Here is a 15,741-nt window from a genome sequence, read left to right on the forward strand (position 1 = left end):
CACTTGGGGGCAAAAATCAAAATTGAGATTTTCATATCATCTGATTCCCCATGCTTTTCTCTTTCATTTGATACATACATTATATTAATTAAATGAAAATTAACGAAATTATGGTATTTTAACGACAATTATATTTTCAATTAAACAATGGAGATAATTAGGTTCAAAGTTCACAATACAGTTCACACGCACAAAGAATGTGCACACGTAGAGCTTTTCATTCATACCAACCATGTATGTCAGGGTTGGCTTAGCGGTTAGGGTGCCGGCTTGGAATCCCAGGATCCTGGGTTCGAATCCCGGTCGATCGCTGAATTAACACCAGGGGGGTTGACTCAGCCTGTCATCCTTCCGAGGTCGGCAAATTGAGTACCAGCTTGCTGGGATGAATGATCACGATGTGTACCCCGGTTTAGAATAGGTGCACTGTATCCCTGCACATCGTAAGAGGCGACTAAGGGTTGGCGTCAGAAAGGGCATCCGGCCATAAAAACATTGCCTCAAACAGGGAACCATGATTGTCATGGGCCCGCAAGGCTAACCCCCGCTCTAGCGGGGAAAATGGCCTTAAAACGATCATTCAACCATGTACGACTGTGTTCAAAAAGTATCCGACCTTTATTTTTCGTGCGTAAAAAAAAAGAAACTAGGGAGGCGTTGATTGGTGCACGTATGTAGGCGATCCTAATGCACACGCGTGAATTTTTTCCCACCTGCAGAAGCTGTCATTCGACGGCAGACCGCCGATGAGTGAGGACATGTAAGTGAGCGCCGTCAGATTTTCGTTTTTGACAAAATGACGGAAAAACTTGAACAACGCTACTGCATCAAATTTTGTGTTTTTTGGCCTCGGGGATGTTGGATGCTTCCATTGTGATGACTGCAACTTGGTTTCTGGGTCGTACCCATAAACCCAGGACTCATCGCCAGTGATCACTGTGTTGAGGAAGCTGGGATCGCTGTTCACAGTCTCCAGCATGTCCTGTGCGATCTCCAAACGGAGTTGCTTCTGCTCAGATTCTCCTGAAGCCCAAATCCTCCTTCATAATGGAATGAACGGTGTTGAATCTTGCGGATCGTTTCCACTTGGGAATCGCCAAGCTTTACACAAAATTTGATGCAGTAGCGTTGTTCAAGTTTTTCCGTCATTTTGTCAAAAACGAAAATCCGACGGCGCTCACTTACATGTCCTCACTCATCGGCGGTCTGCCGTCGAATGACAGCTTCTGCAGGTGGGAAAAAATTAACGCGTGTGCATTAGGATCGCCTACATACGTGCACCAATCAACGCCTCCCTAGCTTCTTTTTTTTTTACGCACGAAAAATAAAGGTCGGATACTTTTTGAACACACCATGTATGTCAGGGATCTCCTTCGAATTACGAAGTGTGGCTCGTAGTAAAGCATCGAAATTTCGCAATCTTCGTGTCTTTTTGAGCACATTTTGAGAATGACATTTTAGATTCTTCATCGAATTTCACAGCTTTTCTGTTGTTTCTTGGGGAAATGTTTTGGTGCATAATAATCTCGAGAAGTGTTACTCTTTCTATCCATATAAAAAATAAATCTCAATTTGGTCCCTGTGGTCATACTTTGACTCTCTTCGGCTTTTTCTCGCAAAGAGAAATGCCCCCAAGTGTCTGCTTTTGCCAGAGCCAGTCACATCTATGCACATTCAAAATATGAATAAACTTAGGTTAGGGGTCTGAATTCCAAGACCACCCCCACATGTTTGGTATCATCTGTTTTGCATTTTCATGGGCATTCCATTGGTATGATAAAAATCAGTGTACAGTATCTCTACCCTGGCAAGAGCAATTGTGCCTCAGGGGTTATGAGGTTGGGGATGTAATGGTCAGCTTGACCAATTGACCTCATGACCTTTAAACACATGTACCAGAGACACTGGGTTAGATAAGAAGGTATTTTTTCTTCCAGGAGAAAGTGCAGGCTTTGTTCTGCAGTTTGGTATGCATTTACCCTGTAAAACATTGAAGAGATGAGCAACAATGAACTATTTTCTGACGCTTAGTGGAAAACGTATGAGCATTTTTCCAGTGTTCCCGATGTGCTGCTTCACTATTTAGACAGTTAAACTATTTTTCTCTGCTTTGATGTAATAAATGGTTTATTCACTGAAAGTACATATATATTTGAATATCCTGGGAAAATTGGAAATAAATTGAATGATGAGAAGTGTTTCTCGAGCACTCGATTAACATTCTGAGGAAGAAAAAATTTGGAGTCTTCTCCACTGTCACTGTGATGGTTATGGTATGGTTGGTGTCTGTATTACATTACAATGTAGCGTATTGTCCAATAATTGGAAAACTGCTTTGCTTACATCCTTGTGTGTTAATTGATTAAAGAAAATACACAAACACAAATAAATGGAAAGAAACTGAACACATGCATTGGATGATATCGACAATATTATAAAAATTATACCCCTAGAGTATTTTTGGACCGGTTTAAGCATTTATGTTATTGTAAATAAATATTTTAAAAAGATTTTTTTTATTTTCTTGACTTATGTACTCTTTTAGATTGTATTTTTTTTAATTTTCATGATTATTATTTAATAATTGCATTCCCATTAAAAACGCTTTTATAACAAAGTTACAGCGAAATCCTCCGTCGTGCGAAGTCCTTCCTTGGCACACCTGAGCTCCTCACCACATACAAGGCTTTCATCTGCAGCTCAATGGAGTACTGCTCTCCCCTCTGGGCTGGTACTCCTGCCTCACACCTAGCTCATATTCACGCTGTTGAAACCAAAGCGTTCAGAATCATTGGAATCTCCCGCGATGACGCTATCTCTGAGGGCCTTTCACTTACTCACCACAGGCAGGTTGGTGGTCTTTCAGTCTTCTCTCCGGCCTTGCTCCCCCAGCTCTCTCTGGGCTCTGTACCCCAAATATTCCTACAGGTCACACAAGATCTGCCTGCAACCCTCTTATGGTTAAACTGCCAAAATCAAGACTCTCTGCTTACCTTCACTCCTTCATTCCTCTTTTCTCCTGCCTCTGGAACAAACTCCCTCACTCTCTTCAATCCCACTCCTCCCTCCAGGCCTTTAAAACGGCTGTTCACCACCATCTATCTTCCCCAATCCAAAAACTTGATCTTTTCTACCCCCGCTAATTTCACCCCAAATCCACTTTTTTGAGGTGCCAACTTCTTTGCTGGAAGTCCTTGGTGTCCTTGCGTTTTATACCTATCCTGCCTCTCCCCAGGCTCTCTCCCTCCCACACAGCTCCCTATGTCCCTGCTCTCAAATGTTGTGTTTGTGTGCTTCCTCCCCCTCTCTCTCCCCATCTTGTCGACCGCTCCCCTTTTTATATACTTTGTTTGCTTGTTTGTTTGATTTGTTTGTTTGATAAATGTTAGCTCTTTCACAAGCCTCGACTCTGTATTCAAAAAAAAAAAAAAAAAGCCAAAGTGGAGATATCACATCTTTTGTGAAATACTAAAAACGGCCACTTAAAGATCGACATTAAAAATAAGAGAAATGCATTAATTATTTTTGTTACGTCACATGACTTCTTTGTGTGATAGTTGTAAAATCAAAATGAAAGCATCTCACACAACAACAACAACAACAACAACAACAACAACAACAACATGCATTTTAAGGCCATGTTCCCTGCTAGAGCAGGGGTTAGCCTTGCGGTCCCCATGACAATCTTCTCCATTTTGCCATATTTTCTGCATCTCTCCTTGTTAACCCCCTTGCCCGCATTTCTTCTTCCACCATCTTTAGCCAAGTCTTTCTCGGTCTTCCCCGTCCTCTACTTCCTTCTACATTAACTTCCATCACTCTTCTCAACCAGTCACTTTCATCCTTCCTCAATACATGACCAAACCATCTCAACCTGTTCCTCTTCACAGCATCAATCACAGGCAATATTCCCATCATCTTTCGCAATTCATCATTTGTCTTCCTCTCTCTCAACGATACTCCGCACATCCATCGAACCATTCGCATTTCCACCCTTTCCAGCCTTCGTTGCTGCTCTACGTTCATTACCCATGTCTCGCTCCCATAAATCATAACACTTCTCACACATGCAGCATACACCTTTCCCTTCAGCTTCAGCGACACTCTCCTCCTCATCAGCACGCCACTCAGTTCCCGAAACTTCTTCCATGCACATCTCACTCGCGCAACCGTTGCCGAGTCTGATCCACCTTCTCCATTCAGCATGTCTCCGAGGTAGCAAAATGTTTTCACACCTTCCAGCTTCACGCCGTCTCCAAGATCCAACTCAACATTTCCTCCATCTGCAGCTCCCTCTGTGCACACCTTACATTTGAATGTAGCTGCCACACTGGTTAATGACCCTCTCAGACCACTACATTTTTGATGAACCCACTCAGCACACATTGTACATTGAATGGAGTTCACTCCGACACCATTCCTGCACACAGCACAGGGCCACTTCCCAGTTCTTTCCACCTCACCACATGCTTTACCACTTGCCATCACCTTTGTCTTTCCGAGATTCACCTTCAGACCTTTTGTCTCCATACATTCCTTCCACTTGTTCATCTTTTCCGCAATCAACACCAGATCATCTGCATACAACAACTCCCACGGTAAACCCTCCTTTACGGTCTGAGCCAGCACCTCCATCACAGCTACAAATAGTAGTGGACTTAGTACCGACCCCTGATGCACTCCCACCTTCACCTCAAACTCACCACTGTTCCCGTCCTTACAGCTGTGCGTGCTCTTTTGTACATTGCCATCACTACTCTGATCAACCATTCCTCCACTCCTAACTTCCTCAATGCCCATGTCAATACTTTGCGTGGAACCCTATCGAATGCTTTCTCCAGATCAACAAACCCAAAAAACAACTTCTTCCTCTTATCCATGTACTTCTCCTGCAACTGCCTCACAATGAAAAGCGCATCTGTCGTTCCTCTTCCTGGCATAAATCCAAACTGCATTTCGTCGATCTTCACTTTCTTCCTTATCCTCCTCTCCAACACTCTTTCCAATACCTTCATTCCATGCTCCAATAACTTTATCGCTCGGTACGAGCCACACTCCAGAGCTGAGGGTCACCTTTCCCCTTGTATAGAGGGACGAGGGTACTTAATTCCCAATCCACTGGAATGCGGCCTTCTTTCACCACCAGATTACAGATCTCTGTCATTCTCTTCACACCCGAACTTCCTGCTGCCTTCAACATATCTCCCACAACTCCCGTCGGCCCTCCCGCTTTTCCACTCTTCATTGCTTTTATCGCTTCCTCAACTTCCTTCTCAGTTATCTTCTCTGCCGGTCCTAAAACTGGGTTACTCTCTATGTTGCCATCCCATTCATTCTCTGTATTCAACAGCATTTCCATATATCTTTTCCATCTTCCTTTAATTCAATCTGGGTCGACAACGATTTGTCCCACTTCATCCTTCAAGCAACTCACCCCCATCACATCACACCTCTCTTTCGCTATGTGCTTTGCAATCCTGAATACTGCTTTCTGACCCTCTTCCGAATCCAAGCGTTCTCCGAACATTTTCCTACATGCCTCCTGCACCTTTGCTACCTCTTTCTTTGCAGCCTTCCTGGCTGCCTTATAACTTTCATGCTCTGCTGTTTCTGCTCCCGTACCCTTCGCCTTCTGCCACTCTTTGAACTTCTTCCTCTTCTCGTCAATCCTCTTTCCAACCTCAACATCCCACCACCATGTTTCCGAGTGCCTCGGTGGTCCTTTTGTCCATCCACATACCTCACCAACGGCTCCCAACAGACTAGCTTTCATTGACATCCAACCACTTTCAAGCTCAACCACATCATCCTCTACCCTACTCAGCCTCTCTTTTAATGCCTCCCTTACTGTCACCTCTTTCAACCTCCACACCTTCATTCTCGGTTGGTACTTCACCCGCCGAGCTCTTCTCGCACCTTTCACCCTTATGTCGCAGACAACCAAGTGGTGCTGTGAAACAGCCTCCTCCCCCGGGATCACCTTTGTGTCCCGGAGGTGCCCCCTATCTCGCCGACGCACCATCAGGTAGTCAACGGTTGTCGTCGACCCACCTGACGTGTATGTAACAAGCTTATTGTCCTCTTTCTGGAACTGAGTATTACAAATCAACAAATCAGCTCCATCAGCAAACTCCAAAATCCTTTCACCTTCTCCATTTCTCACACCATATCCGTAACCCCCATGAACTCCCTCAAAACCATCCATACTCCTTCCCACATGTCCATTCAGGTCTCCTCCCACCACAACAACTTCCTCATCTTTCACGTTTTCCATCAGCTTCTCTATCGCACACCAGAACTTGTCCTTCTCTTCATCGCTTCGACCAACCTGCGGAGCATATCCCGAGATGACGTTCACCAAGAGCTTTCCAATCATCATTTTCACCATCATCAACCTATCACTCACTCTAGTCACACTCACCACACTGTCTACAAACTCCTCAGAAAACAGGACACCAACACCATTCACGCCCTCCGGGCACCCTTGCCACGCAAACTTGTATTTCTGTCCCTGCCTACCCTTCACCATTCTCACACCACTTCCCTTCCATCTCGTCTCTTGCACACAACATATGTCCACTCTTCTTCTGACCAATACTTCCACCACTTCACCTGATCTCCCTGTCATTGTCCCCACATTCCATGTCCCAAACCTCAGAAACCGATCTCCACTTCGGGCTGCACCCTGCCCATATGTACTTGTGATTGTCATGGTTCTCTTTTTGAGGCAATGTTTTTATGGCCGGATGCCCTTCCTGACGCCAACCCTCTTAGTCGTCTCTTACGACACGCAGGGATACGGTGTACCTATTCTGACCAGGGTACACACTGGGAAACGTTTAAAACATGTAAATTCTGGGGGGGGGGGCGTCAGCATCACGGCTGCGGTTTAAACATATTCCAACAATATCCAAACAGAATGATGAAAAAACAATCCGGGAAAAGTCTCCAAGCGAGAACGTGGATTTGAGAAAGAAGGAGCAGAGGCGGAAGAAAACGAGATACAGGGGGTGGGGCACAAGCCGAGACGAGGAGGAGAGCGAACAAGCACGTGTCCGGGAGGAGAGAAAGAATCAATATAGAATTCTTTGTCTCAGGAGGTGAGGTGAGGGGGGGAAAACAAAATAAAAGAAACAAGCAATACAGCGAAGGAAATAACCCAAACCGACAAAACACCGACGGGGGGAGGGAAGCCCCAAGTCACCAGGCCGCACACGAGGTACGACTCAGAAAACGATTAACTACACACAAGTTTGCACGAACCACAAACCAACACCAACTAGAAACACACAATAACCAGTGGAAATTTGACAAAGACAAGAATGGGAAAACACTCAAACTTCGATGCCGTGGAGAGCTCGAAGCACGCCTCACTCGCCCGAGGAACCGGAAGTCTACATATATCTACATAACCGAAAGCATCTCACAGGGGTACTTAAAATGATTCTCTGTGCAACATTTCAAAGCCACTGCGCAAGTAAATTTTTTGGGGGGGGGGGGGGGTTTATTTTATTACTCAGAATAGTGCAATTCGACACCGCTCATCAAAACGCTCAATCAACCATGGTGGTTAAAGACACATTTTTATGATTTTTTTTTACTCGATATGGAATTTGAGATAATTTAGTCATGATTACCAACAAAATGTTTTGTAAAATTTATCCCACTACACCCTGTTATACAATTGCACACCTTGATTGTGCTATTAACTGTGTGTGTGTGTCCTCCGTCGCAGCGTGTGTGTGTGTGTGTGTGTGTGTCCTCCGTCACAGCGTGTGTGTGTGTGTGTGTGTGTGTGTGTGTGTGTGTGTGTGTCCTCCGTCGCAGCGTGTGTGTGTGTCCTCCGTCGCAGCGTGTGTGTGTGTGTGTGTGTCCTCCGTCGCAGCGTGTGTGTGTGTGTGTGTGTCCTCCGTCGCAGCGTGTGTGTGTGTGTGTGTGTCCTCCGTCGCAGCGTGTGTGTGTGTGTGTGTGTGTCCTCCGTCGCAGCGTGTGTGTGTGTGTGTGTGTGTGTGTGTGTGTGTGTGTGTGTGTGTGTGTGTGTGTCCTCCGTCGCAGCGTGTGTGTGTGTGTGTCCTCCGTCGCAGCGTGTGTGTGTGTGTGTGTGTGTCCTCCGTCGCAGCGTGTGTGTGTGTGTGTGTGTGTCCTCCGTCGCAGCGTGTGTGTGTGTGTGTGTGTCCTCCGTCGCAGCGTGTGTGTGTGTGTGTCCTCCGTCGCAGCGTGTGTGTGTGTGTGTGTGTCCTCCGTCGCAGCGTGTGTGTGTGTGTGTGTGTGTGTGTGTGTCCTCCGTCGCAGCGTGTGTGTGTGTGTGTGTGTGTGTGTGTGTGTGTGTGTGTGTGTGTGTGTGTGTGTGTGTGTGTGTGTGTGTGTGTGTGTGTGTGTGTGCACCCCCTTTCAAAATTTTCACCTTTTGTTGCATTATAGCCGAGAATTAAATTGCATTAAATCAGACTTTTCCACCTTTATTTTCACATCGTAACCAACAACTTCCAAGTGAAAAAGAAATTGTACAAGTGTCAGAAAATTAATTAAAAATACAAAACTAGAATAGCTTGTTTGGATAAGTGTCTACCCACCTTATAATAGTAATTGTAAATTAGCTCAGATGTAACCAATTACATTCAAAATCACACACCAAGTTAATTGGCCTCCACCCATGTTAAATTGTAGTGAATCTGTTTATTTCAGCATAAAATCATTTGTTCCTGTAGGTTTTCTCTGCTGGGTAGTGCATTTCACAACAAAGACTCAACCATGAGCACCAAGAAGCTTTCAAAAAACCTCTGGGATAAAGTTGTGGAAAGGCACAGATCAGGGGATGAGAATAAAAATATTTCAAAGGCCTTGAATATCCCTTGGATCACAGTCAAGAAAAATAAGAAGTGAAAGGCGTATGGTACCACCAAGACGATGCATCGCTCAGGCCGTCCCTCCAAACTGGATGACCAAGCAAGGAGGAGACTGATCAGTGAGCCTATCAAGAGCCCAATGGCAACTTTGAAATAGCTACAGGACTTTATGGCAAAGACTGGTCACCATGCATGTGACAACAATATCCCAAGCACCCCACAAGTCTGGCCTGTACGGAAGGGTGGCAAGAAGGAAGCCATTACTCAAAAAAGCCCACCTCGAGTCCCGTTTGAGGTATGCAAAAATCCACTCCAGAGATTCTGAAGCGACATCGCAAAAGGTTTTGTGGTCTGACGAAAGCAAGATGGAACTTTTTGGCCTAAATGCAAAACGTTACATATTGACACAAACCCAACACAGCACATCACCCAAAGAACACCATCCCTACTGTGAAGCATGGTGGTGGCAGCATCTCTTATGGAGATGTTTCTCATCAGCAAGGACTGGGGAACTTGTCAGGATAGAAGGGAAAATTGATGGAGTAAAATACAGAAATATTATAGAGGAAAACCTGCTGTCCTCTGCAAGAAAACTGAAATTCGGATGGAAGTTCACCTTTCAGCATTATAATGGCCTGAAGCACACAGCTAACGCTACATTGGAGTGAATAAGGAACAAAAAGATAAATGTCCTTGAGTGACCCAGTCAGAGCCCCGACCTAAATCCAATCGAAAATCTGTGGCATGACTTAAAGATTGCTGTCCATCAACGCTCCCCATGCAACTGGACTGAACTTGAATAGTTTTGTACAGAAGAATGGGCAAATATTGCCCAATCAAGGTGTGCAAAGTTGGTAGAGACCTATCCCAACAGACTCACAGCTGTAATTGATGTCAAAGGTGCTTCCACAAAGTATTAACTCAGGGAGGTGGCCACTTATCCAACCAAGATATTCTAGTTTTGTATTTTTAATCAATTTTCTGAGATTTTGTGGAATTTGTTTTTCATTTGGAAGTTGTGGGGTACGATGTGTAAATAAAGGTGGAAAAAGTATGATTTAATGCAATTTAATTCCAGGCTATAAGGCAGCAAAAAGTGAAAACTTTGAAAGGGGGTGCAGACTTTCTGTAGACACTGCATATAAATCAGAAGATATCCCATCACAGTAACTACCATAATGAACCAGACCCAAAGCCAACATTATATATTTCAGCAAAAGTGCAAAATATCATGACAGCAGTCGTCAACAGCAGTTAACGAATCATAAACCCTGGATGACTTATCTAGCTAGAGTCGCCAAATGACTAATGACTAATGACCAGGGTTTTCATCAAGTTATACAGTAGATAGCCAGGTTCATTAAAGTAAACGTCTGTGATTCAATGGGTGAAGCGATTAGTCTGCCAGACCAGGGGTCAAACACACAACTAACCCCAACATGGTGAATTTTAACTTTTTATCTATCATAAGTAAAAAAATTAATCTGGATAAAAAAATAAAAATCTGGTTTTAAAACACACACACGATCTGGATTTTGAAGGTAACAAATTACAAAGCAAAGAAAGGGCTAGGAAAAGGTGGCATTATGGCCTCACTAAAGGCCCACAGCTTGCCAGAAGGGACATCACCAGGAAGACTCTGCTCAATCTCTCACACTTCAGGATTATCAGTCAGGAACGCATGATGGAGATTTACAGTAATACCCTGGTTTACGTCGCCCCACAAATACATCAAGTTATTAATACCACTTCTCGATATTCGTCGTCTCAACTCACTTCAACATCGTTTTAAAAACCATAGCTTTTATTATTGAGCGTTTTCATAACTTAAAAGACTGAAAAAGGCGCTGGAATACATCGCTGAAGTACCAAATAGGGAGATCGCAAAATTGCCAAAAGTAGTGTACTTTTCTGGGCTTCGAGGTGGGCTTTAATGGTAAGCTCTGGGCTTCGAGTTGGGCTTTTCTGGTAAGCTATGGGCTTAAAGGTGGCCTTTTCCGGTAAGCTCTGGGCTTAAAGGTGGCCTTTTCCGGTAAGCTCTGGGCTTAAAGGTGGCCTTTTCCGGTAAGCTCTGGGCTTAAAGGTGGCCTTTTCCCGTAAGCTCTGGGCTTAAAGGTGGCCTTTTCCCATAAGCTCTGGGCTTAAAGGTGGCCTTTTCCCATAAGCTCTGGGCTTAAAGGTGGGCTTTTCTTGTAAGCTCTGGGCTTCAAGGTGGGCTTTTCTTGTAAGCTCTGGGCTTCAAGGTGGGCTTTTCTTGTAAGCTCTGGGCTTCAAGGTGGGCTTTTCTTGTAAGCTCTGGGCTTCAAGGTGGGCTTTTCTTGTAAGCTCTGGGCTTCAAGGTGGGCTTTTCTTGTGAGCTCTGGGCTTCAAGGTGGGCTTTTCTTGTAAGCTCTGGGCTTCAAGGTGGGCTTTTCTTGTAAGCTCTGGGCTTCAAGGTGGGCTTTTCTTGTAAGCTCTGGGCTTCAAGGTGGGCTTTTCTTGTAAGCTCTGGGCTTCAAGGTGGGCTTTTCTTGTAAGCTCTGGGCTTCAAGGTGGGCTTTTCTTGTAAGCTCTGGGCTTCAAGGCGGGCTTTTCTTGTAAGCTCTGGGCTTCAAGGTGGGCTTTTCTTGTAAGCTCTGGGCTTCAAGGTGGGCTTTTCTTGCAAGCTCTGGGCTTCAAGGTGGGCTTTTCTTGTAAGCTCTGGGCTTCAAGGTGAGCTTTTCTTGTAAGCTCTGGGCTTCAAGGTGGGCTTTTCTTGTAAGCTCTGGGCTTCAAGGTGGGCTTTTCTGGTAAGCTCTGGGCTTCAAGGTGGGCTTTTCTTGTAAGCTCTGATCTTCAAGGTGGGCTTTTCTTGTAGGCTCCGGGCTTCAAGGTGGTCAGTCAAGTGCAGCAGGCGCACTGGTGACCCACGACCAATCCAATGTTCCCCGAAAACCTCACCAAGGTATTCCATAACAGCGATCGTGTAATGTACCGGTGCCCCGTCCCCCAGGAACCACACATTGTCCTTAATACCAATGTTTTCCATTTGTGGCACAAAACCAGTTTTGCAACATGTCCAGATGAGTGTCGAGTAACTGGATCATCAAAGAAATACGGTCCAAATAGTCGTTCCCTATCCATCCCAGCCCATATCATGACATGTGGAGGATGATGTTACACTTCCTCAAAGAAGATGGGTTCTGCTTGGACCAGAACACAAAGGCAGTCACAAATTTTACAAGACATTGTGCCACCCTATATAGTCCAAGCTCCGCCCCTTTCCCAGCCGTTGGAACTAGGCTCCACCCACTAACTGTTGACACACATTTGCAGAGTTTTGCGATTTATTACCTCCACCACCAAACGTGGATGGAGGTTGTTTTCACTCCTCTGTTTGTGAACAAGATATCTCAAAAGGTTGTGGACGGATTCAGACGAAATTTGGCAGCGAGGTAGCATATGTGAGAGGACGAAATGACGAGATTTTGGTGAAGTTCCGGATCCGGCTCGTATAATTTTTTATGCGATTCTTCACCATTGCATTGGGAGACGGGGCTAAAACCGACAAAATGTCACGATATCTCAAAAAGTTATGGACGGATTTGGACGAAACTTGGTGGAGAGGTTGGGTGTGTGACAAGGACTAATCGATTCGATTTTGGTGAATATTTGAATTTGGATTCGGATGCAATAATTATTTAATTTTAAGTGATTCTTCACCATTGAGAGATCGGGCGAAAAGCAACATACAACATGATATTTAAAAAATGTATGGACGAGTTACGATTAAACTTGGTGGATGACTTGGTGAACATTCCAACTTTATAACATTTTTGGGCAGATAATATCGGAGTCTATGGAAGAGCGAGGGTTGTACTTGTAAGGAAAGGAACGAACAAGGTGGACACAAGCAAGGGAATCAATGAACTTGCACTTGCAAGGAGGGAATGACGTGATGTGACGGAGAGAGCTTAACAGGGTTGGATTGGAGTTAAGGAGTGTCAAAGAAAAGATCAAAGTTAATTCATAAACTACCGTTTCCGGTTGCTACTTTTGGATAACAAAACGAAACACGATGGTGGTGCTCACACGAAGCTCCGACGTTGTGGTAACCGATCAAAAACCAACGGCAACACCTAATAAAATTAAAAACCGACTCAAAATGAGCACGCACCGAAAATAACACCAAGTTACCTCATGGTACGTCGCTCGCACTTCCCATACACCAAGCAGGTGGTCTCTGTCTCTGTTGAGTTTGGAGGGGCGGACCAAAATAAATAAATAAATAATTGGAACTCAGGCGCGACACGGCGCCATTTCGCGCCGTTGTGCCATTAACCAATCGGCAAACGCATTGCGAGAAACTGTCCAATCGGCACCCGCGATTTCGCGGTGCCGCCAATGAACCAATCGCCGTTTACAATACTGCTCTCAATCCCAACCAATCCTCGCTTACAAGGCTAAACCCGCTTTCCAACCAATCGTCGCTAAGCTCTCCTCAAAAACGAAGATATTATTTTTGGTAAATATCCATTATTGTAATATAATGATGCATTTTAGTTACTGTCGATATATCAAGTACAGAGGTTACTTTTAGTGTTTATTATTTTAACCAAAATGATCTCAGCGCACAATATTTACCCACGTGATCAATTACGTCCAATCGTTGACGGTGACGCTTTAACGATGGCTTTAGCCACTCCCCACCGTGGGTTCGGCCAATGATCACCATGATCTCGTTTAAACCCAATTTGCGAACGGTAATCTAATAGTCAATTAGTGTTTCACCATTATTGTAAAATGTATGACGTCTACAAACTCCGGGTATTGAGGAGTTAGGATCAATCTCAACTTCATCCTCCTCTCCGGACGTGAATTAAAGCCGATGAAGAACGTGTAACATATTGTGAGTGTGGACATGGATCCTACTCTTCTTCTTTAATACGTGCTGCTGTCTGCATCGTTGTTGGGAGCACAGCTGTTCCGTCCGCTGATGCAGTTTCCCGTGAGGGTTGGAGCAGGAAGTCGTAATTTGTTCAACGTGCCGGAGATAACTCGCCTGCTCTTCACGAAAGACGTCGTGGGTTATTTAATGTCCTCTTACAGCCAGTGCGAGCAGATGGATCCTCCTGCTTATAACGTCTGTCCAATGGACGGTGCACACACTGACGCCTTACCCAGCCTGCGAGACATCAGGATGGTCGTTTATAGCTAGGTCAGGATTCGAACCGAACAGCTCGATTGATTGAACAATTAAAATGCGCAAAACTTGCTGTCCAGTCCTATGAAATATTTTCCAAAGTTTCATGATATTGGGATGATGATATTTTTTAATTAAAAAATTCTCCTAGCTGGATCCGGATCCGGAGCTTCACCAAAATTTAATCGATTCTTCCTTGTCCACACACCCAACCTGTCCAACAAGTTTCGTCCAAATCCATCCATAACTGTTTGACATTTTCTGCTCTGTATCGTTTTTGGACCGATCTCCCAATGGTGAAGAATCACTTAAAAAATTAAATAATTCTCATATCCGAATCCATATTCAGATCTTCACCGAAATCGAATCATTTCGTCCTTGTCACATGCGCTACATCTCTGCCAAATTTCGTCCGAATCCGTCCACAACCTTTTGAGATATTTTGTTCACAGACAAACGGACAGACAAACAGACAGGGATGAAAACATAACCTCCATCCACCTTTGGTGGCGGAGGTAATGAGTAAGTCAGTCCTGCATTAAACACCCAAGGGGCATCACCCTGGTTGGTGTTGGCCTTTCTGGGCAGAAACGACTCCAATGGTTCATAATTGTATAACGTACTTCAAACATTGCATCCCTACAAGTTAAACAAGAGTGACAATTCTTTGTGTTTCATGACTGAGGATTGATTGATTACTTCGAAGATTATGATGATCTACAAGGGTAATTCAAAAGCCACTTCAAGGACTTTAGTTGATACTCTTGCCGTATCACCACATGTGATGAGGTGAAGGCTTCTTACAGTACTTGATAACTTTGAGGCTTGGATAACCTTTCTTTCTTCTTCCGCATGCAGCACAACACTGTGGGGTAGCATCATTGACTGAAGATGTGGCTCTGCCGCTGATGCAATATCCCCACTACCAATCAGCTGGTACTCATTTTGCCGACCTCAGAAGGATGACAGTCTGAGTCAACCCACGTGGTGTTAATTCAATGGCATGACAGGGGGGCTCAAACTCAGGACCCTAAGATTGTAAGCCAGCCATCTTAACCGTTAAGCCCAAATCATGCTTACACGCTAACTCATCACCAGAAATGACATTCAGTTGGAGTTCTCCATCACTTTTCACCACCACCACATGGAGAACAGTACAACAACTCCCTTCACATTACCTACCTATCACCATCTATCTATAATTCCACTAATCTCTGTGTGTATGTTTGTTTGTATGTTTGTATGTTTGTATGTTTGTATGTTTGTCTGTGACCGCTGTTTCTCGACAACTACCGGTCCGATATACTTGAAACTTGCCAGGTATATTGCTGGGGACCCGAGGATGTGCCTTTTCAAGGTTTTAAATTAATCGCAGAAGTAGTTACCGAGCTATGTCCAAAAAACGATTCAACCAATCAGAGAGCAGCGAGCTATCACGTGTGCCGAACGTGGCGAACAGACTCTGCCTCGGATGGCACATTTGAGAGCGTATTCATTTATTTCCCGTCGGCAAACTATGTTGGCGCTATGTTGGCGTTAAACTATGTTTTAAAACTAATTAAAACTAATTTGCGATTCTTTCGCTTTGCGATGCGATTTGCGATTGCGTTAAACTCGCTCGGGCGTTAAACTATGTTTTAAAACTAATTAAAACTAATTTGCGATTCATTCGCTTTCCTGCGCATTTGTGCACGCGATGGCGATTTCTTTACCAAACTCCGCAAGCGCCAAGCC

The 15,741-nt window shown here is 44.5% G+C and overlaps 2 protein-coding genes across 5 annotated transcripts in view; both read right to left on the reverse strand.

Annotated features, from left to right (window-relative positions):
* The window catches only part of STIL (STIL centriolar assembly protein), a 60,733-nt gene extending 47,575 nt beyond the window's left edge, over positions 1-13,158 (reverse strand). For 2 of the 4 annotated variants that reach the window (XM_078773803.1, XM_078773791.1), the window contains exon 1: positions 13,002-13,137. In XM_078773803.1, coding sequence (XP_078629929.1) covers positions 13,002-13,006 — 5 coding nt within the window. In that variant the 5' untranslated portion in view covers positions 13,007-13,137. Of the gene's footprint in view, positions 1-13,001 lie in introns of all 4 variants that reach the window. The other 2 variants (XM_078773798.1, XM_078773800.1) reach the window with 2 other exon arrangements.
* Positions 1-15,741, reverse strand: part of LOC137425531 (uncharacterized) — a 578,290-nt gene that overhangs the window by 261,273 nt on the left and 301,276 nt on the right. The window lies entirely within an intron of this gene.

This window comes from Myxine glutinosa, chromosome 1 (assembly GCF_964187855.1).
Source record: "Myxine glutinosa chromosome 1, kmMyxGlut1.1, whole genome shotgun sequence".
Lineage (NCBI taxonomy): Eukaryota > Metazoa > Chordata > Myxini > Myxiniformes > Myxinidae > Myxine > Myxine glutinosa.